Source organism: Cetorhinus maximus, chromosome 25 (genome assembly GCF_964194155.1).
Source record: "Cetorhinus maximus chromosome 25, sCetMax3.hap1.1, whole genome shotgun sequence".
NCBI classification, from domain to species: domain Eukaryota; kingdom Metazoa; phylum Chordata; class Chondrichthyes; order Lamniformes; family Cetorhinidae; genus Cetorhinus; species Cetorhinus maximus.
In genome coordinates, this window is record NC_135903.1 from 25,324,896 (window position 1) to 25,352,056 (window position 27,161).

A 27,161-nucleotide genomic window follows, 5' to 3' on the forward strand; every position below is an offset into this window, starting at 1 on the left:
GAAGGCCAAAATCATCATTTTGGCTCTTACTGTAAATGCCTCTCCCTTGCCATCCCCTCCTTGACCATTCACTGAAGCTGTGTGAAGGCCACGCAAAACCTCTGGAAAAATATTTCTCCTGTTCTCTATCCTAAATCTCTTGCACTTAATTTTATGTCAACTCTTAACCACTGGGGACTGTCTGCTTTTATCTATTCTGTCCTATTCCTTCATAATTTTAGACACCCCTATCAAATCACCATGGACAGAATTTCACCCATGTCGGGCGGGCTCGGTGGGACGTGTACCACCAATTGCAATTGGGGCCGGAAGGCAATTTCACGCTAGCAGGCCAATTAAGGTCCACCCAGCGTGAAACGCGAGCTTCAGTGCTCGGTGCTGCCTGTGCCGGGCGAGCGGGTTGAACACAAACTTTGTGTATGCGCGTGAGTACGTTCTTACAAATCTCCTTGAGACTCTGACATGAGCAGGGACATGTTATTAATGAAAAATTAAAGTTTTTTTTTCATTTTAATTTTCCGACTCGTGGATGAGGTTTCCAAAAAAGTGCAAAGGCTGCTCGGCCTTTTCACCTGCCTGTCAACCGTAAGGTTGGGCGGGCAGCGAAAAATTTCTTTTAATTAACTTTTTAATGGCCTTTATAGGCCTTTTAATTGTCGGCGGGTGCGGTGCTGTCTCCAGCGTGTGCCCGCCGACCGAAATATCATGCAAGTGCACAATGGCTCGCCTGACATCATCACGTGTCATTTTACACTCGGTCGGGCGCGTGCCCGCCCGCCCACCGAGCTAAAAATTTTACCCCATGTATTCTCCACTGTTGTAATGAAAATATAGGCTAATGACAGAGTCAGCACTCCTGGTAGGTGTAGGAGGCCCAGACTATTGACAGCTCAGAGAAGCATGAACCAAAGTAAAGCCAATTTTATCATTCTTTTGGTAAGTTAATCAATGTGGAACTGATTTTTTTTTAAATTGAACTGATATATACAGAACAATAGCTGCAAATGATGGGTTAAGGTTTTATCCAAAACTAATGGGCAATTTCATATCTAATCAAGGTTGTCCAGTTTGAATCAAACTGGATGTCATTACAACTACTGCTCGTCAATAAAATTCCAGAGATCAAAGGGTTAATTGTAACTCTCTCCACTCAATGTAAATGGGGTGGGGAGGGGTGGAGGCAGTCGTCCAGAAATGGTGTTAGGTACTAACAAACTCACTTAAGCTGACACCCTGTTGATTCAGGTGGGATGTGATTTGTAATACACAATTACAACTTCACAGTATAAATGGGTGGAGTGTGTGCCACACATGTTTATACTGGACGGTGATTGGTCTAACCATTAATGGTAGTGCTCGAGGCCACTTGCAAAACAGGATGTGCTCCTCCTCTGCCCACAGAAAATCTCAGCATGCTCCCACCCCCGAGATCACATCCGCCACAAGCGACCGTCAACCCCTGGCTCCAACTGATCACGTTGGCTTCTGCTGTAAAGTGTTTTTCCGCTTCTGATGTGTTACCTTCCCCTTTAAAGTGCTGCTGCAGGCCCTTGAAACTTGGCAGCCCTGCCCAGTTTCCTGTCTCTAGACCCACCAGCCGCCTGCTACTTTTCAACAATATTCTGTGCCTGGCCAAAACCCGACTCACTGACAGCAAGTCTTTCTCCCTTGCTGATGCCACCCTGCTCAAACTTCCATGGAGACACTACCAGCCACTTTTCACATGGGACCCTCCAGACAACAACAGCAAGTTGTGCTTACGTAGCATGTTTCACGTAGTAAAGCATTCCAAGACTTTGCAGGAGCGTTACCAAATAAAACTTGTCACTGAGCCACACAATGAGCAATTAGAACAAATGACCAAAAATTTGGTCAAAGAGACAGGTTTTAAGGAGAGCCTTAAAGGAGAAAAGCGAGGAAGAGCAGTGGAGAGGTTTAGGGCGGGAATTAGAGCTTATGGAGCAGACAAATTAAACCACAGTGGAACAACTAAAATCGTGGATGCTCAAGAGGCCAGCATTGGAGGGGTGCAGACATCTCGGAGTGTTGTAGGGCTGCAAAAGGTTATAGAAATAGGGAGGGGCGAGGTCATGGGGGGATTTGAAAACAAAGTTGAAATTTTTTAAATTGAGCTTAACCAAGAGTTAATGTAGGTCAGTGAACACAGTGGTGATGGGTGAACAAGGCATAGTGTGAGTAAGGACATGAGCAGCAGAGCTTCGGATGGCTTCAAGTTTATCAAGGGTAGAAGATGGGAGGCCAGCCAGGAGTGCGTTGGAATGGTCAAGTCTAGAAGTAACAAAGACTTGAAAGAGGGTTTCAGCAGCAGATAAGCTGAAGCAAGGGTGGGGTCAGCTAACGTTACAGAGGTAAAAATAGATGGCATGGGTATGTGGTCCAGAGCTCATCTTAGGATCAAATGTGACAAGATTCGTAACATCTGAATCAGCCTCAGACATTTGCCAGGGAGAGGGATGATGCTGGTCACTAGGGAATGGAGTTTGTGGCGGGGACTGAAGACAAATGGCTTTGGTCTTCCCAATATTTAGTTGGAGGACATTTCTGCTCATTCAGTCCTGGATGTTGGACAAGGAGCCTGGCAATTTAGGTATAGTGGGGAGGTTGAAAGAGATAGTGAGCTTGTGGAGGCTGTTGTCAACATATATGTGGAAACTGATGCTGAGTTTTTGGATGATGCCACCATTGTAGATGAGAAATAGGAGGGGCTTAGGATAGATCCTTGTGGAATACTAGAAGTATTGGTGTGGGGCTGGGAAGAGAAGCCAGTGCAGGTGATTCTCTGACTATGATAGGGTAGATAAGAATGGAACCAGACAAGTTCAGTCCTGGAAAGGACAACCTTCTAACTCCAAATTCTCTTTTCTCTGGTCTATCCCTGGACTGACACCTGTGCCTCTGTAGTCGAGATAAAGGAAAAGAACAATCCAGAAACTCTAGTATTAGGGCTGTAATGGTTAATGTGTGGGACTGTGTAAATAGCATTTCCCATAATGATGATAGCTTCAGCAGAAACACCTAGTCTTGTATATCTGTTTATTGTACAGTTATATCTAATAAAACAGTTATTATTTGGACATACCAATGTCTCAGCAATTATTCCTCAGCCAGACCAACCAACATATAACAGAACCCTTCTCAAAACTACCCTTAAAATCTACCTCTTAGATCCCTCCTAATCTATCCTTGATTGGTTCAGCTTCTGTTTTGCCTGTGATACATCTCAGCAGATTTTATCCCAAAAAGGCACGATCTAAATGGTGATTACTGAACTCAAGTTGCCAGACCCAATCTGTGCACAATATCAAATTGTAATGATCACAAAGAGCTATCATTCTTTCAAATAGCATTTGACCACCAGCACAGAGTAGTGCAGGTTAATGCCTATTTAACAGTGCACACAGCCATCTTGAAACAATCACCTATATTGTAGTCCTATTTTTCCAGAGTTTTTTTAGAAGCAGCAGAACAGAATTTCTTTAAAAACAAAACTCAGTGGAATGTGGTTTAAATAAAAAAAAGAAACCTACTCCAGTTTGGTTGGAGAGAAATTTGAGTTGTTCAGGAATCAAGCAGGTTCAGGAAATCAGAATAGGGAGGATCTTAAGATATGTAAGGAACGGGTCTCTGGGTTGAGAAGTAAAGAAAGTGCGGGTTGGAAAAGGAAGCAAACCTCCAGACAGGCAAAATAAAGGAAGAACAAGTTGAGGGATTATAGTGGTGCGTGCAGTGAGAAGCCATTAGGACTGGGCCACTTGGTCATCAGGGGTGAAGTTGAGAATCAGGCAGTTAAAGGTGGGGTGAGGTGGGGGGAAAGATCTCTATACAGTGAGTAGGCCAAATTGATCAAAGCACACAAGGGACCAGGAGGAGTCTGTAGAATAAAGAGGTAAACCAGGGCCAGAAAGTAGAAAGCAGCATGACCCATCTCAATGGTGAGACCTGATGGGGGGGGGGGTGTGAGGCAGGCAGGAGGCTGAAAACACAAGAATGGGAGGCATGGCAGGTGAGATTTTTAAAATAAATATTTAATATATATGTTAATATAGTTACAGAAAATAAGATTATCATACCTGGAGGGAAACAAGACGGTGACAACTGAGTTCAAAAAAATTATAATATGTCCATGGAACCTGCTGGTGGCCAAAGTCTTATTTTTTATTTTGGCAAAATTTATTGAAAATTGAGTTGATCATAGTCCAAGATGGGTACCTGAGAAGATGCAAAACTGAGCAACTACAGCAGAACCACTGATGGATGAATGTAATTACATTGTGAAAAATTTACTTAGGTTATTGCCATAAAATGTAGACATAAGAATTGATGGTAAGGTGACAGGAAATGTACGAAAGAGTTTCATATATTAATTTATTTCTAAACACATTTATCTGCCATATTTTTGTTTTGCAGATTGATAAATCCATACCTGATATCCCTGATGCTGATATAGTTCCTGGAGATGGTGTCCTTACTGATGGAGGAGAATATAACCCACCTTCAGATTCGCTTGAAGACAGGGACTACTACTTAGACTACGTGGTTACAATAACCGTTCCTTTAGCAATTGGTCTGATTCTGTGTCTCATCCTTGCTTATATAATGTGTTGCCGTCGAGAAGGCTTGTAAGTTTTGTTTTGATAATTTAAGTACAGTGTCTCATAGATTTGTTACCTGCCGATCATTAAATTTATCATTCCAGTATATTCTGCGATTTGAGATTAAAAGGAAAGAATTTCCATTTTATATTACTTTGGATGTCACAAAACACTTCACAGCCAATAACGGGTGTTCACTATAGTAATGTAGGGAAACACAGCAGCCAATTTATGTACAACATGGTCCCACAAATAGCAATGAGATAAATGAGCGGGTAAAGGGGGAAATTTTCAACTTGTCACCCAAGTGTAATACTGGTGTTGTGGATCTGTCTCCCATTGTAAAACCTACCTGAACTTCATTTCTATTTGTTTCTAAGACGGGAGGCCAAGCTGCAATGCCAGTTTCAAGTAAAGATGGCGTGTTGAAAGTCTACACCAATCTGTTCAGTAATGCTGGTTGAAGGATACCTGTTGGCCAAAACACTGGTGAAACTCCAGTGCTCTTCTTTGAATATTGCCATGGGGCCCTTTACTTGGGATGGCAGCAGTAGCTTCAATTTAAGATCCCATCTGAAAGTCTGCACCAGCCATCATAATTCATTGGCACTGAAGTCTTTTAACATTGCGATCATTGTTTTGGCAGTAAGTTTAATTTCCTGGCGATGCTAAGTTATGATAGACAATCAAAAGTCAATGGCATTTTTTGAGATCTCAAGAAACCTCTTCACATGCGATAATGTATGTGATAAATGGTAAACAATGGAGCATCACATCTTGCTGAATTCAGAAGGAGATAATGTCTTTCCAGTTAAATCTTTTTTTTTATTCCTTTCAAGCAATCTTAGCAGTATAAGAAGCTTTATTTAGTGACATCTACAGCGTTATCAACATCTAAAAGGAAAGTCCTTTGCAACAAACATGATAACTGAAAGTGCTAATAAGGCTTCCAACCTCCACCAGGTACCATAGGATTATCAGGAATGAATCAAATACCTTTTAAATTCAGTAAGAAAAAGAAACTGGATTTCAATACCATTGGTCAAAAAGAGATAATGTGTGTCAAAAAAAGATAATATGGTTCTATGCTATCAGAGAAAAGTTGAACTTGGTTTTACGACATGATTGCCAAGATCATCAAGATTCATGCAGAGGGTAAAATATCTACCCTGGAGTCCTTGTTGGCAGGTAAATTGAAACTAGTTTCTCCTTCCAAGTATATATTAAAATAAGCGTGGAAGTAAAGCACATCAATTGAATTTTATCAGACCACAAAAACTCTGTAAAATCTTTAATTTACAATGAATGCATCCTTTATACAATAGTTCATAGTTTTACTGTTCTTAGAATTTTTATTTGTCATTGCAAAATGGTATTTTCTGCTGTATTCAATTTTGCTGCAGGTTTGCTTATACTTGTTTTTTCTTTCATTCCACAGAATCACAGAATTGTTACACTGTATGCTTTATGAACTGCTTTCTCCACCTGTCCTGCCACCTTCAATGATCTATGCACATATACACCCAGGTCCCTCTGCTCAGATTAGTCACTGTCTTCTTCCAGATTCATTATATAGCTTGTTACCACTTCATTGGCTACTGATGGACTTCAAGCAAGGAATCCACTAGCAAGAATCATGTTCAGCCAGTGAAATGGAATGAGCCAGGAATTCAGGAGAATCCACGATCTGTTTTCAGTTACCATGGAGGCATGTGAACTGCCGTTGGATCCTCCTCAGGGCCTTAATCTTTTGGAAGGTTCAGCACTAAGAGATGAAAAGACACATTAGTTACAAAAAGCAGGTGGTAGCCTTTTCACACATCCCCATCCTTGCTTTATTAAGAAGAAAGTGCAGAAGTCATGCACAATGTTCCTGCCGTGCCATTATAATTTGCCTGCAGAAAGTTATGTATTTAGGCTAGGTGATGTTGGCTGCAATGCAGGGGAAAAAGGACAATGATTTAACTAAAGCTGATATAGGTAAGGAGACTGTTGAAATATTCTCTTATCATAGCTGCAGTACTCACAGCCTCATTATTTGCAACACACAGAACACACCTGCACAGTCCAACAAGCACTGCACCCCACTTCACTGAACTTGCATCTCTTCATCACACTTGCCACTATTTCAACCTTTTACTTATCTATAACTCACACCCACACACAGCTGACAGACACATTCTCTAAACATCTCACAAGACCCTTAATGGCTAAGTTCCCTCTTTCATGCAGGAGAAGGTCGCACACAATTCAAGGCAACAGGCTTTTGCCAGAAGAGGGAAAGCCACTCTGCACATCCTCTTTCCTCTTAAGGACAGTTTGCTGGCCAAATGGGAAGGGACAGACCGGAGGTTGTGGCACTGCGAATGCAGGAGGAGACATCACGCAGGGTTTCTTTATACCTAATCTGCTGTCCCTTCTGACATCTCCCACACCCCACACAAGCTGCATGACGAACTGCAGATGCTTTCAGCACCAACCTCACTCACGCTACAAGCTGATCCTTGTAGCTCTCTTTCATTTCAGCTGCTGAGAATGTCAATGCCTTTCAGCTGGTGGAGGAAGAGGACAGCAGTATTCTTGACTCTCATAAGCACCAGCTCAGGTACTGATGCTCCATGCCCTTTAGAGGTTAGATTCGAGGACACATCTTCACGTGGCGATTTTATGGGCACCAGTGCACAGGAGCTGAGGCAAGGGAATGGGACATCACAGTTGCCCACTTGCAGGAGGGGGAGGTGGCAAACTGGTTCTGCTGAGGACTCAAAGACCTGGAGGTCCTTGTGCAGAGCATAGAGACCACTCTGTCCTACATGAACATGGAGAATATGGGCAGTTTTTCAGTGCGCTGTGATATTCAGCAGAATTTATGGAAGAATAAACCTCAGGTGGAAACCCAGCCCGAATTCCTGTGCCTTCCAGAGGCTCAAATCTGCACTCAGCTCTCCCTCAACCCAGGAATTTCAGGATTGATAGCTGTACAGAGTCAATAGGCTTAAACAAATAGGGAGTAATAAGCGGTGCCAATGAAAGGAACAAATTAGGAAGGAAAACAACAATAAAGAAACAGCAATTGAAGGGCCACATAGATATTTCAAGGTATTAGTGGAAGAAAAACAAACCATATTAACATATTTGTTTAAATCTACCACTGTAATAAACTAAACACACAACTAAAAATATTACGATTAAAGTTGTTAATCGGTGAATCTCTTGAAGGCGCATCAAGCCCATCTGACTGTATTTAATAAATTGTATTAGAGTCGTTTGGTAGTACAGAACTTGAGTATTGCTGAAAAAGAGAGACATTTTTGTCGTAGCTTTTCGTCTTGCACTCATCAGGACAATTTGCAAGAAAGTACCAATGTCGGGGGAAACAACATATTTATACTGTATAAGAGACAGAACAGTTCTGTCTCTTCTTATACAGTATAAATATGTTGTTTCCCCTGACAATGGCATTTTCTTGCAAAATGTCCTGATGAGTGCAAGATGAAAAGCTTTGACAAAAATGTCTCTCATTTTCAACAATACTCAAATTGTCTTATAATTACAAATGCTAGACCTACGTGTTAATTGGTCTGAATGTTGGTGATCCGCACAGGCTTCTGTTTTGTCTTTTTCACATTTACAGAAGAACCTCCTATGATTTCCTCTTCCCTTCATTCAATGCATGTTATTGACTACTCTCATTTTGTTCATTTGCAGGGAAAAAAGAGACGTAAAGACTTCGGAGTAAGTGACCATTGATTCTTTACCTTTTTCATTACAAAAAAGTTTAGCTCATGAAAACAGATCTTGATATTTTGAATACCGCATATTTAGCAACTGTCTTCATATGCATGATACAATGCAAAGTTTATTCTTTAAAGTTCTGAAGAAAGTCCATTGCTATATCATTGGTAAGCAGACAGTTAGCAAATTATTTATAGGAATGCAACAGAACAGGAGTAGATGTTGAGGGAAAGCATATGAAAAGGAGACAACTTCCACCTGAGCTGAGTGAGAAAGCCACAGAGCACTTTGGAGCTGATTACAGTGATAGTGACCAATGTAAATGAAGGTAAAGTTAGTGAGGGATCCCAAATCCAGTATATATGGGTTGTGGACAATTGCCAAAGCAATCTCTGGGTCATCAGGATGCTAGCAACAGAGTTTTGACATTTGTTGCATGGAGCTATTAGCTGAAGGCAAGGTCATCACTGCCGTTAACTTTTCTGCCTCTAGCTCAATCCAGATTAGTGCTGCTTTCTCAACTAATGTGCTGAAACAAATATTAAAAACACGACTGGTGTATTAATTACCATAGCCTGAACTTTCATCTCCTCTTCCGCTGATTTATAATATGAACATTGCATGCTTGTTCAATTTCAACACAATGCAGTATTTGAGAAAGCACAGGGGGTCACTGTTATGGCTTTGTGGCTATTCAGGCAGCAGACTCATCTCTTGCGCTGCGAATATTACTTGTTCCTCACCATCTTTACACCCTGGTGTTACCCAGTGCTAATGTTTCAAGGTCATTTTGCTATACATTTCAGGATATGTGTTGTTGCACTAGTGTTTGCAAACATTAATGAAAAGGATATAGGATGCTGCGTACTGTTATCTATTAAATGAGCCATGCAGTTTGCTCTTCCAGACTTACAATGGTAGAATAATGACATATGTTGAAATGCTGGTTGCAAGAGATATCTTCAAACAGAACTTGTTTTGCGATATACCTTTGGCTTCACTTTCCCTTACCTACTCTTGCATGCAGAGTGTCCACAGTGGCCTCCTCCTAGGAAGTAAAAAGCTTGGGGAAAATTTGATTGTCAGAAAGGGTAGATACATCTTAAGTGAGCTGAATTAGAGTTAAACAGAGCAAATAACAAGCAGAGATGGTGCAGGAAGGCCGCAAAGCGCCCCCCACCCCATCCCCACCCATTTTCAGAATATGCTCTGGAGGTGTTAGCAGAGGAGACAGACAGGAGGAAGCAGGCGGGATGAAAGAACCGATCCAGGCAAGTCGTACAGCACAAGTGGGCAGAGGTGACAGAGTACAGAAATGCCTAAAATGTAGCACCTAGGGCCTGGCTGCAACGCTCAAAAAAGTTTCATGATCTGACCAGAACTACTGCCTCCTTTTAGCTCTGCGTCACCTGCAGCCCTAGCACACAAGTCTTCCCTCCCCACATTCATGTTTTTTTTAAAAAAATTATTTATTCAAGGGATGTGAGCTTCACTGGCTAGGCCAGCATTTATAGCCCATCCCTAATTGCCCTTGAGAGGATGGTGGTGAGCTGCCTTCTTGAACCGCTGCAGTCCATGTGGTGTGGGTACACCCAGAGTGCTGTTAGGGAGGGAGTTCCAGGATTTTGATCCAGTTACAGTGAAGGAACGGCGATATTGTTGGTTTTCCCATGTATCTGCTGCCCTTGTCCTTCTAGATGGTAGTGGTCATGGGTTTGGAAGGTGCTGTCTAAGGAGCCTTAGTGAGTTTCTTCAGTGCATCTTGTAGATGGTACACACTGCTGCTACTGTGCGTCAGTGGTGGAGGTAGTGAATCTTTGTGGGTGGGGTGCCAATCAAGTCAGCTGCTTTGTCCTGGATGGTGTCAAGCTTCTTGAGTGTTGTTGGAGCTGCACTCATCCAGGCAAAAGGAGAGTATTCCATCACACTCCTGACTTGTGGCCTTGTAGATTGTGGACAGGCTTTGGGAGTCAGAAGGTGAGTTACTCACCGCAGGATTCCTAGCCTCTGACCTGCTTTTGTAGCCAATCTATTTATGTGGCTAGTCCAGTTCAGTTTCTGGTCAATGGTAACCCCCAGGATGTTGATAGTGGGGGATTCAGTGATGGCAATGCCACTGAATGTCAAGAGGTGATGGTTAGATTCGCTCTTGTTGGAGATGGTCATTGCCTGACACTTGTGTGCCGCGAATGTTACTTGCCACTTGTCAGCCCAAGCCTGGATGTTATCCAGGTCTTGCTGCATTCGGACATGTACTGCTTCGGTTTCTGAGGAGTTGTGAATGGTGCTGAACATTATGCAATCAGCAACAAACATCCTCACTTCTGACTTTATGATGGAGGGGTCACTGATGAAGCAGCTGAAGATGGTTGGGCCTAGGACATTACCCTTAGGAACTCCTGCAGTGATGTCCTGGAGTTGAGATGACTGACCTCCAACAACCATCTTCCTCTATACTAAGTATGACTCCGACCAGCAGAGAGTTTTCCCCTGATTCCCATTGACCCCAGTTTTGCTAGGGCTCCTTGATGCCACACTTGGTCAGATGTAGCCTTGATGTCAAGGGCAATCACTCTCATCTCACCTCTGGAGTTCAGCTTGTTTGTCCATGTTTGAACCAAGGCTGTAATGAGGTCAGAAGCTGAGTGGCCTTGCGGAACCCAAACTGGACATCAGTGAGCAGGTTATTGCTAAGCAAGTGCAGCTTGATAGCACTGCTGGTGATCCCTTCCATCACTTTACTGATGATCGAGAGTAGACTGATGGGGTGGTAATTGGCCGGGTTGGATTTGTCCTGCTTTTTTTGTGTATGGGACATACCTGGGCAATTTTCCACATTGCTGGGGAGATGCCAGTGTTGTATCTGTGCTGGAACAGCTTGGCTAGGGGCGCAACACAAGTCTTCAGTACTATTGCAGGAATATGGTCAGGGCCCATAGCCCTTGCAGTATCCAGTGCCTTCAGCCATTTCTCGATATCACATGGAGTCAATTGAATTGGCTGAAGACTGGCATCTGTGATGCTGGGGACCTCTGGAGGAGGCTGAGATGGATCATACACTCGGCATTTCTGGCTGAAGATTATAACAAGTGCTTCAGATTTATCTTTCGCACTGCTGTGCTGGGCTCCCCCAGCATTAAGGATGCGGATATTTGTGGAGCCTCCTCCTCCCGTGAGTTGTTTAATTATCCACCACCATTCACGACTGGATGTGGCAGGACTGCAGAGCTTAGATCTGATCCGTTGGTTGTGGAATCGCTTAGCTCTGTCTATCACTTGCTGCTTATGCTTTTTGGCACACAAGTAGTCCTGTGTTGTAGCTTCACCAGGTTGACACCTCATTGTTAGGCATGCCCTCCGGCACTCTTCATTCTACTCCAATACCAATGGCGTACTTCACCAAACTTCATTCTGCTGTCTCTTGCTGCTTTTTCATCTCTTTCCAGACTAGTGCGTAGATTATTTGCTGTATCAGCCAAAGTGTATTAAATACATCAGCGATGCACTGGTCAGAATGCCAGTACTTTTGTCTCTTTTCCCAATGATTGTCATCAACAACGTGACAGGACTGCCCAGTTTCACCACACTGCTACATTTCCTCAAAATGTAGGGTGTCATTGATGACAGTCCCAACTCCACTAGCACCACTTGTTGCCCCACTGTACACAGTATCCTCTGGAATGTGTGTAGTTGTATTCGTGCATGCAAGTGGTTGCTATGGGATACAATATTTTTTAGGGCCTATCAACAGTTCTGTCATGCTCCACTTGCAGACCTGCAAAGACAGAAAGGAGTATTTGATGGAATTCTGGCTGCAAGACACACTTTTAAACAGGGATTGCATTGCAAGCAGATAATGCTGTATTTATATGGTCAGGTTTATGTCTGGGAATGACGACAAGACATAGCAAAAGTGAAATTAGCCCTGCAGTTTGCAGAAGCTGCTGATTTCATTTTCCACTTGTACATTGATACTTTTATGGACAAGGAAATTGGGAGTACCCTTTTCAATGGGAGTCAAGAGCAAGTAATTTTGGACCTGAGTTTAGTCTGACTCCACTCCTTGTAGTGTGCGTCATCTTCTGATGCAGAAGATGGATGCTCCAAGACCTTAAATTCAATGTACTTTGTAGCTGGTCTTGTCAGTTTTACATGAACACTCCAAACCAGCACCACATCTTACGTTCTTTTCACCCCTCCCTTCAGCTAGCGTCAGGATGCAGCATAACTGGCACCTGTGCGTACTGGATCTACATCATTGTCTCAACCCTAGAAACTCCAGCAAGCTCAGCCTCTCAACCCTCTGGGAGATCAGGACTCCTGCTCTGCAAATTATGATAATTGCAGATATTAAAGTCATTATGATGAATGCAATACATGTTCAAAAATTAATTATTGTATGCCTTATACCTTTTCCTCTTTTAGCATTCAACTTGTCCATCATCACTCAATTCAAGATAATACCAGTGAACTTAGAGATTTGGCTAAAAGCAGGGAAGGCCTACGGCCTCTCTCCACTCTCCCCATGTTTAATGCAAGAACTGGGGAAAGAGCTCCCCCACGTCTGCCTTTCAACTATGACACTTCCCGTGTACCTCTTGTATTGGACCAACAGTAAGTTCCTGTATTGTTAAACTGTCATAATGTCAGAGAGAAATGAGCAATATGTTGTGAAGAATCAGTGAATATTCTCTGTTCAATATACTGTAAATCTAGTTTATTTTTGTTTTAGGTTTAAAAATTTGAAAAATTCTAAATTTGAAGCTTGTTTAATAAGGGCTGCAATTTTAATTTTTCATCCAAATCAAAAAAGTTTAAATCAGATAAACAGTTTACAATAGTTCATAACCCATCTTTACAGCCAGCTTGGTCTCACAGTAAATAAAGTTGCAAAGAGCGTTGCAAGTGTGTGTTTGGTTTCCTTGGTAGCTAACTAGGTAGAGCGGTTTAGTGAGGAAATTCTAAATTTTAGGGTCTTGGTGTTTGAAAGCAGAGTAATCAATGGTGGAGTGATTAAAATAGGGGATACACAAGGGGGATGAACAGAACTGGAGGAGTGCAGATCTCGGAGATGTAAACACTAATTGGTGCAAGATCACCAACTGAAGGTAGTTTTTATCTCTTCCATTTTGCACTTATGAGCCAATTATAAAACCAATATTGCACCAACAGGAAATAGTTTTGTGTGTGCATCAAAACAAAAGTGGCAGTAAAACACCCAGGAAGTTTTCTATTTTAAATAGACTCCAGACAAAACATTTAAAGCAGATTATTTTACTGTGCAGCATTTCATATTACAATGATAAGAAGAGCTGATGCTTCAGATAAACGATTTTATTAAGCTGTAAAATAAATCCTGTGACACACTTTTATGGAAGGTCATATTCCTCCCACTGACTAGTTTCCATCTGAAGCATCATACTCTGTAATAGGGATGCAAGTGTCAGTTAAACATTGTTGTCTCTTTAAAGCACAAATGCATTATAAAATGGTAGCGTGTTGAATGATCATATTCAGATAATCATATGAAAGAAACCAAAGACATTCTTTTTCTCTCCTCAATGGATATATTGCACAAGACTGAATTGAAAGTACATATTAAAATACATATTATTTTATTGTTTTGGTAAAAAGCCGCAGTTACCATTTCTCCAAGTTCTCTCAGCCTATTAAAACTATACTTATGTATACCATGATTTAAGGTAGAAGGGCTGATTTTTGAATGTATGAATCTGGCAGGTAAGGCACCCTGACAAAAGTGCATTTGGTAAATCAGCTCCAAAATACAGGTACTGGATTGGTTCCAAATTCCATTTACTCTGGCACTTATGCCTGTATAACATGTAGATTTCATTATATGATAGTGTGAACATTCATATTTATAACATTTACATGTAAAATAACACAATGTAACATTATTTAAACATCCAAACTACAATTGAAAATGTGTTTTAGCCACAATAAATCTTGTCACAGTGGACTAAGCAAAAATTGCAACTGTGTTTTGATTGTAACATGAGAAAAAAAATAAAAATGACAACATTCATGTAATTTATCAAAATGCAACAGGGCACAATGATAAATATTGCAAAACAAATACTTGGGTAAAAGTTTATACAATCCATTTTCTGGCACCAATTTCTTAAAAGGATCCGAATACAAGCACAGGAGCCCCCAATCCTATTTCAATAAGGTCAATATTCACTTCAGGAAGCCACCAGGGACACTGAATGAGTCCTTACCCAACTTGGCAGCTGCCACTTTTGGCCTGCACTTCCCACACAGGATCTCCCATTGCGAAATTGGTACGTGAAACACCAGGCCCTGCCGGGCGTGTTTTCGCCAGGGGTGCCAGGGGGCACGAGCTTGTTACCAAGGCAATTGCCCAGGTTATTATGCTGTCCATGCCACAATACGATTGGCATGGGCAGGCAGACGTGAGTGGGGAGTTTTGAGGCCAAGTGGAAAAAAGGTGGGAAGGAAGAAGGCACATCATTCCGGGGTGGGGGTGGGGGGAGGGCATGGTAGTGTTGCGCTTTGTGCTTTGCCCCCAGTATACTTTATTCTCCCTCGTTCTTTTCCACCTGCCCTTCGTAAAACCCAGTCCAGTGACTTCACACTCAAAAACCTGATGAAACACAAAGGAATTTCTGCCCCAGGTTATCCTGGGATATTTGGATTGAAATTCAACGTGGAATGTTAAGAATATGTCACTATCAATTTTTTTTTGAGTGTCAAAATTTGCATGGTTTATTCTCACTGGATTCATCAAAGAAGTGTGTATTCATTTGTTGTCAATTTATACACGTGTTAGCTATTTATTTATGGTTAAAACCATGTATTTTTCCATCAGGGAGCCACACAGCGATCCTTATCCCGGGTAAGTTTGTTCTCAAATTGTAAACTAACAAGATTATTGAAATAATATTAAATGGGTTGAAGTATTAGTGCACTGCCTAGTGGTTTAAATACAAATCCATTCAGATTTGACCAGTTGTAGCAAAATAGATTGCTTTAACAGATCATTCACACCACCTACAGTTCAATGCATGATACTGCTACAGTAAGTAACTCATCTAACAGCCTTACCATAATGCTTTCTCTATGGATTCTGTCCTTTGCAGAAACCAGCCAAAGACATAACAGCAAAAAGACATTGGTAAGTATTTCAGCACTGGAAGAATATAAAACAGAATGCAACTTCTAAAATAAAGTAAGATTAACATAAAATATTTAAATAGCATGGGACATTAGAAAGTAGGATCAGAAGTAAGCCATTCAGACCTGTTCCGCCATTAAACCATTGCTGTTCCGTATCTTAACTCCATTTACCTGCTTTGGTTCTGTAATCCTTAATACCATTGCCTAACAAGAAATCTCAAGTTTTAAAACTTTCAATTGACCCATCCTCAACTGCTTTTTGGGGAGAGGTCCGGATTTCCACTAGCCTTTGTATGAAGAAATGCTTTCTGACATCGCCCCTGAACTGCCTAGCGCTAATTAAGGTTATACTCCTTGTTCTGATCTCCCCTATCAGAGGAAATACTTTCCCTTTATCTACCCTGTCAAATCATGTCAACACCTTAAGCACTTCAATTGAATCACCCCTTAATCTTCCATACTCAAGGGAATAAAAGCTTCATCTAGGCAAGTGGAGAATAGTCCACCACACTCCTATTGATAGTGGGCAGGCTTTGTGGAGTCAGGAGGCGAGTTACTTGACACAGAATACCCAGCCTCTAACCTGCTCTTGTAGCCACAGTATTTATATGGCTGGTCCAGTCAATGGTAACCCCCAGGATGTTGATGGGGGGGAGGGGATTCAGTGATATTAATGCCATTGAATGTTAGTTATGGAAAAATAAAGTTTATCTGCATAATAGAGGAAAAGGAGAGACATAATTAGGAGATACAATTAGGAATGCCATGCCATAGGGATACAAGATAGTGACAAGCAGCTGTTTATATGTAAAATTTGCACACAGATTTCCATTATAAATGTTTACATAGGTAATTTCAGTAATCAGTGTTGGTATAAGTAGTATTACTGGGCGCAAGGTCTGTTGACAGGAACAATAGGCCACATGAAAGAATTTTAAGTCAATCTCCCAGCTCAGCCCATGGAATTGGAATTGCTCGGTCAGAAAATTTACCCTTTCATTCTTCTCTGCAGAAATATCCCAAAGTGATTCACATAAAATCAATTAATTTGAAGTTGCAATTACAGTCACGAATGCAAACACATTTTGTGTACAACAAGATCCCAAAGGCAGCAATGCAATGAGTAACAAGTTAAACCATTTTAGAGTACTTTTGGGTTGAGGGAGGAATGTCGGCAAGCAGGTTAGGAAATCTCCCTGTTCTGATATTAATAGAGGCACAGATGGGACTTCAATTTAATGTCTTGCCTGTAGGACAGCATCTGAGGCAATGCAGTGCTCCTTTAGCACTGCACTTTAATATCAGCTTAGATTATTTGCTCAGGTGCAACATGAGCCTGAAAATGTTTCAATTACTCTACCAATTCACTTTGGGTCACATGGCCCTACTAAACAAGTCCAAATATAACCAGCCTTTGTTAAAAACAATATATAAATGGGTACACTGTTTACTATTATGAAAAGTCCTGCTTGAGATTTGTCACTTTTATTACTCTTAACCAATTACATTGAAAAAGAACTTGAATAGATTCCATATTCATACGGTATTTACTTACATACATTTCAGGAAAGTTTTCAGAATCGGATTATTAATGGAATTGCTTGACTTAACAAGGCTTTTTATATGGACAATTGTACGAGTATTGCTTTTGCAGAAAAGTTAAAATAAGACTCGAGTAATCAAATATTCAACAAACTGAGCATTTCTATCTTCCATCAAAGCTTAAAAAGCATAAAAGCTTTTGGAAAAATCTCCTTTTACTATAATACATCAACTTTCTGGTTTAAGAAGATAAATCGTTAAAATCTCCTCCGATATTCTAGATCATTGTATGATGTGCATTAAAAATGCTCATGCTATTGAAAAATAGGTCAAACAGTTATTATAGATGCTAATCCTAATGTCTGTCACATGTTTTCTTTATTATATAATATCCCATTATGATTGAAGTATATTGATATTTTCATCTCTAACAGTAACTAACATTTTACCCACTTCTTAAATGGCCAAATATATGTTGACACTTAATGGTGTTTCTTTTCTTTTTAATTAGGTAAATAAAGGCATAAGAAAGATTGCTGGCTGGATGCTAATCGCTCCAACACAAAATATGATATTTTCCATAATGAAAAAGAGAAACAAGTCAAATTAGAAATGCATGTATACTTAGATTTATGCCATTGATTTCTCATGATCAGACATTATGTGTACTGTAATGACTGCTGACATTTACAGCACCTTATTCTAAGCAGGTTGCATAGCTGAATAAACAAATCGGTGCCATTAAGTTGAATTTACAATGTGCAATTATAACAAATTTACATGTTATGAGCATAACATGTTTGTGAAAATAGCAGTGCCATCGCATTTACATGGTAATATCACTCCGTGTGCTTTCAGTGCTATGTTAGAAACATTTTATAGTTTTACATACAGAACAACAAAATGAGGGGATCTAGCTACAAGGCAAAAATGTATTAAAATAATAAAGATTTTGTGGTTTATGGATGTTATCCGGATTCTTATATTGAATTAATTCTTTATCTTAATTTTATTTTGTGCAATATAGGTTTTGTAGGCTTTTATTTCATATGTTTTTGACAGTTTTTGTACAAAACACATAGTGGGTTACAGTGGAGCATATTTAACTCCATTGACTACAACAGAAAAAAATATCAGGCGCTATGTAGAACAGGCAGCCAATCTAATACCAGCTGTTTGGGCCACTCCCCGAGACAAATTTCCACCCCAATATCTCTACAGAAAATAATTTGATGCCAAAATTGCTAGTACCTTCAAGGAGATGGGCACTGAAAAGATTAAAAGACACAACAAATGATATGGTGTAAACATTTTTCAACAGATTACTGAGAAGTAAAACATAAGTTGCAAAATATACTAGTATTTTGCATTTAGGGTGGATATCCTGCTTTTTACTCATTTTATATGAATAGATAAAAGGTTATTGGCTTTTTTATATTTAAGCTTCCATTCATATGTAATACAACCCATAATTCACAAATATATAATTAATACAGTTCATTATGAGTTCATTGTTTATATAGTGTATGTGCTTGTTTTAATGCATACGAAAATAAATTACTTCCTTAGTTTTTGTAACAAGATAATTATCACTGTATTATGATGCCACAATGACATCAGTTCAGCTTTGTACACAAAGTCAATGGGATAAGAATACTTATTAAGGATGCATATTTACCAGTCATTTCAGAGTTGCCCTCATTACAAGAGAATAGGTGCTCTGCCTGTTATTAACAGAAACACAGTGAGTTGTTAACGTGAAGGCTGGCCCTTCATTGGCACTGGCTCGTGGATTATGAGGGATGAAATCCTGAGGCCTATTCTGTGCTGATACATTAGGAACCTGAGACATCACAAATTATGCAACCTCCACATAATGTGACCTGAGCAGTGCTCCAGTTGGAATGGGTACTTCACAGGACACAGATTGGCAATTAAAACATTTTTGATCCTGGATAGCATCCCCCAAGACATGTATCTATTTTTACTTGTTGGTGCCATTTTGTTTTGGTGTTCACCTGTCAATTTCTACAAGCGGGCACCAATCTTTTAGCCTGGAGTTCAAGAAAAATGGTTTGCAACGAACAGGAAGCTAACATCTGAAACTCTGTCCCCGATTGTTGTGGTATTTGCAGTTGTCATGCATTATGCAGTATCAAATTATATAAGTGAGCTGACCTTGAATTACAGGACAAGGTTGGCCAGCCCTTTAAGACATAGGGGTGGCCGTAGTCTCTGGATTGGCAAACTTGACGCAGTGCATTATCAGCTGTGTACATCAATTAAACATTCAGGAATGGAAATACAACTTTCTTGATACATTTATGGCCAAAAAAATACACATTTTACTTGCATCACAAGTCAACAAAATGCCTTGACCAACCATCAATTTCTTCCTTTCCTGTGGGGAAGAACCTAGACTTGACTCATTACTACTCTTGATGATATGCTAAAATGGAAATTTACTGTATGAAATGCAAACCATCATCCTACCACTGCAAAGAACAATGTTTTCCTAGGGGAGAATTTTTTCCGCTTCGGTAGGGGGTGGGTCTGAGCAGGAGCGCAGCTGATTGGCTGCGATTGGCTGCGCGCCGCCATTTTACATGGGCAGGCCAATTAAGGTCCGCCCAGCATGACACGCACCCGGAAGCACTGAGCGCTCCGTGCGGGCGGGGGGCAGGGAGAGTCGGGGCCTCGGAAATTATTTAAATTTTTGATAATCAAACTAAAGAAAAAATTTAAGACATGCCCCCTCATGTGACATGAGCTGGGACACGTCAATGAACTTTAACAAAAAAATTTTATTCAATTTATAAATACTTCACGAAACCTCATAAAAGCAAAAAACTGCGGATGCTGGAAATCCAAAACAAAAACTAAAATACCTCGAAAAACTCAGCAGGTCTGGCAGCATCTGTGGAAGGGAGCACAGTTAATGTTTCGAGTCCGAATGACTCTTCAACAGAACTAAGGAAAAATAGAAAAGGGGTGAAATATAAGCTGGTTTAAGGGGGGGGGGTTGGGACAAGGGAGCTGGATAGAGGGCCAATGATAGGTGGAGACAACCAAAAGATGTCACAGACAAAAGGACAAAGAGCTGTTGAAGGTGGTGATATTATCTAAAGGAATGTTCTAATTAAGGGTAGAAAGCAGGACAAGCAAGGTACAGATAGCCCTAGTGGGGGTGGGGTGGGGTGAAAGAATCGAAAAAGGCTAAAAGGTAGAGATAAAACAATGGATGGAAATACATATAAAAATAATGGAAATAGGTGGGAAAAGAAAAATCTATATAAATTATTGGAAAAAACAAAAAGGAGGGGGAAGAAACAGAAAAGGGGTGGGGATGGAGGAGAGAGTTCATGATCTAAAATTGTTGAACTCAATATTCAGTCCGGAAGGCTGTAAAGTGCCTAGTCGGAAGTTGAAGTGCTGTTCCTCCAGTTTGCGTTGAGCTTCACTGGAACAATGCAGCAGGCCAAGGGCAGACATGTGGGCATGAGAGCAGGGTGGAGTGTTGAAATGGGAAGCGACAGGGAGGTCTGGGTAATGCTTGCGGACAGAACGAAGGTGTTCTGCAAAGCGGTCACCCAGTCTGCGTTTGGTCTCTCCAATGTAGAGGAAACCGCATTGGGAGCAATGAATGCAGTAGACTAAATTGAGGGAAGTACAGGTGAAATGCTGCTTCACTTGTAATGAGTGTTTGGGCCCTTGGACGGTGAGGAGAGGGGAAGTAAAGGGACAGGTGTTGCACCTTCTGCGGTTGCATGGGAAGGTGCCGTGGGAGGGGGTTGAGGTGTAGGGGGTGATGGAGGAGTGGACCAGGGTGTCGTGGATGAGGTTTCATGATAAATGCGAAGGCCGCCTGGGCTCTTCGCCTGTCTGCCAACCTTAAGGTTGGATAGGCAACTCCGTTAAGTATTTTAATTAATTTTTAAATGGCCTTAATAGGCCTTTGACAGTTTGGTGGGCGCGCAGCTGACTGCGGTGGGTGCTCACCGAACTGAAAATCGGAATGACGCGAGGTGACGTCAGGACGCACGCCCAACATCACCATGTGTCATTTTATGTGTCGGTGAGCGGGGCCCACCACCGCACGCCAACCTGAAGATTCTGACCCCAGTTTTTTTTTCTTCCCTCTCTGGTATTCCCTTGTCTATGATGAAATTGAAATTCCATCCTGTCATGATTGTAGATTTTCTAAAAGTCTCATGCAATTAGTTAAAATTGCTCCTGCCTTGTTTATTGTAAAATCAAAAATCAACACTTCATGGTATGGAAAGACAAAACGAAAATAATCTGAATGTTTAAAAGAAGTTTGTTGCCTTCAACTCACACTGTATTAACATAGTTGTCGCTTTTTCAAAGGTACGATGTATCCATAAAAAAGGGAGGATCTTTGTATGATATGACACCATGTTAAGGCTGTATCAGTTCATTTCAAAATATTCATAGATCTCATCATTCTAAGAATTGTTCAAAACATGCCAAATATTTGTATCAAAGTATTTTTCATAATTCTTTGAAAAGAATTCTGTGAGCTTTATTTGGATAACCAATTGGTCAATGGAGTCTTGGATGCATATATGTTTTTTGTGTACAATTTGATCAATATTGGAAGACTTCAAATGAAAGGCAATGCTAGTTAAGATTTTCCCACCAGACTCCTAAGAGACATTTGTAAAATAGGTGCAGGAGTCAGGGGAAACAGGTTTTAAAACTACAAAATACTCTTCTGCCAGAGAGCAGTGGTATTAAATAAATTAACACTTTAATGGACTTTCTACTCTTCATTCCTGTGGTCTGAATATTTCCTTAACATGTGGAATGGAAGCAAAATACTGCGGATACTGGAAATCTGGAGTAAAAACAGAAAATGCTGGAGAGAGAAACAAAGTTAATGGGCAGAATTTTGCCCTCGGATGGCGGGCGGGCCCCACTGGCTCGGCGGCGGGCGGACAGCCGACCCCTGCCACTGAAACAGGGCCCGCCACCATTTTGAGTGGGCGGGCCAATTAAGGCCCGCCTAGCGGCTTGCCCGGAAGGAAGCGCTATGAGCTTCCTGTGCCAGTTGGTGGGGGGGGGTGGGATTCCCCATCTGTCAAAGTGCGCTGTTCCGTGCATGCACGTGAAAGAGCACACTGCTCCCTGAGGCAAAGTCCTGTCTCAGGGAGATTAATGACAGGTAAGAAAAGTCAAAAAATAGAAAAATTAAAAGATTATTAACATGTCCCCCTCATGTGACAATGTCACACGAGATGGGACATGTTAATAAAAATGACATAAACTTTATTAGACTTTTTAAAAACGGACATGAAACCTCATCCCGCCAGTGGATGAGGTTTCATGCTTTATCAGAAGCCTACTGGGATCCTGGTCTGGTTGGACAGGCAGGTCTTTAATTATCTTAATTAGCCTGTCAATGGCCTTAGTTGGCTGATTTCGCTGTCCACCCGCCTTCCTAAAAATTTGAAGGGACCGGGATGACATCGGGGGTTGCTCCCAATGTCATCCCGTGTCATTTTCCCATCGGCGAGCGGGCCCCGCCCCCAAATTGCCGACGGGAAAATTCAGGCCAATGTTACAAGTGAACTCTGTTTCTCTCTCCACAAATGCTGCCTGGTCTAAATTGAATAAGTATTCTCTGGCATTTACCTCATCTTCATATTAGTGTTTCTGCAAGTTTTTTAACTTCGACATGTTATAACATTTTCTGGTCAACACCATGATCTGTGTGGTAATGTGTCTTTACAGAGCATCTAGAGGTGTAGGACAATGGGTAAGCTAATTTATTTAAATTAAGAGGTTTTTGTGATAAAAGTGCAATGAGAAAAATGAAATAAAGCAAACCTATACTTCTCAAACTCCAGAATGACTTATGGCCAGCTCAAAATGTCTGGTAAATTGAGTTTACCCAATGGGCTATGTGTGCAGTATTATTTTTTTAATTCTCAGTATGTGGATGATTCTGGCAAAGCTGGCATTTTTGCCCATCACTAGTTGCAGCAAGAAGGCAAAGGACCACCTTCATGAACGGCTGCACTGTGATCAATATAATACAATTGTGACTTGCTAGGCCACTACACAGGGCAGCTAAGAGTCAACGAACTTGGGATGGGACTGTAGTCACATATAGGCCAAACTGGGTAAGGATGGCAAGTTTCCTTCCCTAAAAAAAAGTAGTGAATCAGTTATTTTTTTTTTAAATTGCAATTTGACAGCTTTGTGTTTACTTTTCCAGTTGCCAGCTTTTTATTCTGAGGCTTTTTAAAATGAATTCAAATTCTGTATCTGCCATGGTGGGATCTGAACTCGCACTCTAAGCGTCATCAGCCCAGAACCTGTAGTTATTCTGAACAATCAGCACTTGTATTGCCACGTAATGATTCTTAAAATGTTACTGGGGAAACTCAATTTTCAAACATGAAAAATTGCACTGTGCTGCTGGTAGCACATTGTATTACTAAAATTCTCACTAAAGTGAGAATATGCAAGCAAGTTTGCCATCAAAATACAAACAGTTGTAAAAATATTTTACAGTATTGCAGCACTATTTCATGAACCTTAGATTATTTCCAGCAAAGACATAATAGTTGTGTCACTGTGGGGTATTGTGTCCCTGAATTATTGCCTATATCTAACCCTTATTCTTCTACTGGTTTGTAAAATTGTCTAGCATGTAATGGAACTTGAGCTGTGCAGTGTGATAACCTGCTTTTCTGTGTCTCAAAAATATTTTATCTAAAAAGAGCACCATTACAAGTCACGAGTACATTATAACAACTTAATTGGAATGACGCATGTGTTCCTGATTGAAAATGAAAATAAAAATATGTTCACCAGATTTTACTGATTTGAACAAAATATTGATTGTATGGTAATTTTATTTTTGCAAAACTATTTCATATCATGATGGATATTTCACCTCTCATCTCTTCAGTTCATTTGCAGGCATGCAGCAAAGAACCTGAGACTAACTCAGTGATAAGGCTACCTCAAAACATTCTGGAACAGAAATTTGTACTAGATGGTGGCACACAACAGCTAATATTGGATTAGCCAACCATTATACAAACCACCTGATATTCAGTACCATTGTAATTCCATTCCCGTTTTGCGCCATTGTGCAGGACAAATTTCAACTCCCTCATATTTCCACTGAAAGGAATAGAAAGACTTGCATTTATATAGTGCCTTTCATAACCTCAGGACCTCCCAATGCATTTTATAGCCAATTAAGTACTTTTGAAGTGTAGTGACTATTGCTCACAAATTGTCTGCCGTTTCCTACATTACAAGCTGCTCTCCCACGAACAGCAAAGTGATAATGGCCAGATAATCTGTTCTTGGTGATGTTTATTGATGGATAAATATTGGTCAGGACACCAGGAAGAACTCCCCTACTGTTCTTCGAAGTTGTGCTGCGGGATCTTTTACGTCCGTCTGAGGGGGCAGACAGGACCTTGGTTTAACATCTCATTCAAAAGACGCTTGCTCAGTGCTGAACTGGAGTGTCAACTGAGATTTTTGTGCTCAAGCCCTGGTGTGGGGCTTGAAGCCAGGACGTTGTTACTCAAAGACAGGAATGCTATCGAGGAGTGCTGTACTCCCACTGAGCCAGGACTGAAACCGTAATCAATCTGATGTGCTGTTTTATCTGTGTAAATGTAATCTTATGTTGTGATAGTTTATATCTCGATGAGAAAAAAATGGTCCTGTTTTCTCAATGGCCAGCCTTCCAAGGGAGGGCAAAATAAACTGCTACAAAGACACTCCGAAGCTCTCCATGAAGTGCGGCACCATTGGCATTAATGGCTGGGAGGAGCTTGCCACCGATTACTCAAAATGGCGACAGCTTGCCCAACAAGCTGCACCAAGCTTTTGAGTCCAAACGCCTTAACGATGAGGCAGGGCCGCAGCGGAAAAGGAAGCAAATCCTGCACTCCGGGTCCCACTACTTCGTGGGACGTCCTGCCCAATGTGCTGCCCAAAGGTCTGCGGGTCGGGAATCCGCCAGTTCAGTCACACGAAGACCCAAAGCAGAAACTTGCAACCCTGAGTAGACGTTATCTTCGAAGCGAGGGACAGAAGGCGACGATGAGTATCTATATACAATCAGTTTGAAAACCAGCACCATAGAACCGCACATTCTGAGACCAATGACCTTACAGCAAGCGATTAATTACCCTGATGTGGAAATTCTGTTGTCTAAAATCATTGGAAATATGAAAGAATAAAGTTGCTTTAAAAACACCCATTGACCAGCATTGACCTCAGGAAATCTGGGCCACTGCAAACAGTTGGCTGTGGAATGGACCATACTAATGAGGTAAAAAGTGTTAGGAAAGGACATTCTCCATTGTTGGCGGTTTCACTCCCGATTGAGGAACAATCCAGAACAGGAGGTGGGGGTGGGGTAGGGGGGGAGAAATATCCACGCGGCCAATCAGCAAGCAGCTGATCTGCAGGCAGCCAATCACAAGGCTAACAATCAATGAGCGCCATGTCTTACGGCCAATCACCGGGCAGGTCATGGGGCCGAACGGCTCACCGCCAATCACCGCGCCACCAATCACAGGACTGCCAATCAACGGGCAGCATGACTCACCGCCAATCACAAGACTGCCAATCAACGGGCAGTATGGCTCACCGGCAATCAGCGCGCCGCCAATTACAAGACTACCAATCAACGGGCAGCATGGCTCACCACCAATCACCGCGCCACCAATCACAGAACTGCCAATCAACAGTATAGCACGGCTCACCGCCAATCATAAGGCTACTAATCACCGCGCTGCCAATCAACGGGCAGCCTGGCTCACCACCAATCACTGCTCCGCCAATCACAGGGCCACACGGCTCCAGATTAGAGCACCTATATAAGGCCAGTACTGAGCGGCAGTAACTAAATTTCTCGATCCCTCTGCTTTTCTCTGTCGTTATGTTCAGGTTTCTGGAGTGCGCGTGCGCGCCCCCCCCAACCCGCGCCCCCTCCCCCTCCCCCTACCCGGACCCGGACCGCACCGCCGTGACTCCCGGCCGCGGTGAGCGGGAGGTAGCGGTGACAGGCGGAGCTAATTCCGGGCACCGCTGGGCTTGGGGAAGAGCAGCGACCCCGGGCGGCAGGAGCCCAAACCCCCCGCCCCCCCCCGGGTCTGCTCCAGCTCTCACTGCGCTTCGCTCCAGGGTCCTTTGGACAGTCAACATTTCAAGCGAGCTGCCGCCGGTGGCATTTTTAAATAAAGAGCCGGTCCGAAGCGGCGATGCCGGAAGTTTTTAACTTGTGTGGTTTGCGCTGCGCCCATTTGAAGCCCACATTCCGCCCATTTTCGAAACCTCCCTGACCCTTGTTCCTTCTAAATTTCAATTCAGTGGCTGAAATGCTGTAATCTCCCCCTCCCCCCCCCTCACCGGCCGCCTCCGGCCAGCACCACCCCCACCCCCGGCCGCCTCCGGCCAGCACCACCCCCACCCCTGGCCGCCTCCGGCCAGCACCACCCCCACCCCTGGCCGCCTCCGGCCAGCACCACCCCCACCCCCGGCCGCCTCCGGCCAGCACCACCCCCACCCCTGGCCGCCTCCGGCCAGCACCACCCCCACCCCCGGCCGCCTCCTGCCAGCACCACCACCCACACCCCCGGCCAGCACCACCCCCCACACCCCCGGCCAGCACCACCCCCCACACCCCCGGCCGCCTCCTGCCAGCACCACCCCCGGCCACCTCCGGACAGCATCACTCTGATGGCAAAATAATTAATTGACATAATGTTCAGTCGTTTAAGCCTAAAATCACATTTAGGAATATTTGGCAGAGTCTGTGGCACCGCATCCGAGAGCCAAACATCTCACCCAGCCTCCCCCCCACCCCCTGCTCAACACTCATTCAATAGTTGGCTTGATGTTTTGACCAGTCTTCCCAAGTCATGGCAAACACTGACCCCTTTACCCATTTTCATAACTGATACTCCAGAAAACAACATTCCTGGTCCCTCGGTTCTTATTGTGCGCGCCTCTGCCAGAGCAGTAATATTTTTTTCCTATTCCAATGAAATTTATAATTGTCTTAATAGCCCAACCAACGATCTTGCCTGGAATGCAAATCGCCACAAC

General features: G+C 42.3%; 1 protein-coding gene across 1 annotated transcript in view; it reads left to right on the plus strand.

Annotated features, from left to right (window-relative positions):
* The window catches only part of sgca (sarcoglycan, alpha), a gene marked incomplete at its 3' end in the record, with an annotated part of 46,299 nt that extends 30,790 nt beyond the window's left edge, over positions 1-15,509 (plus strand). The window contains 5 exon segments of the mRNA XM_078529148.1: positions 4,429-4,640; positions 8,322-8,348; positions 12,774-12,962; positions 15,202-15,228; positions 15,473-15,509. Of these exon segments, the coding sequence (XP_078385274.1) occupies positions 4,429-4,640; positions 8,322-8,348; positions 12,774-12,962; positions 15,202-15,228; positions 15,473-15,509 (492 nt within the window).
* Between the last annotated feature and the right edge of the window lie 11,652 nt (positions 15,510-27,161).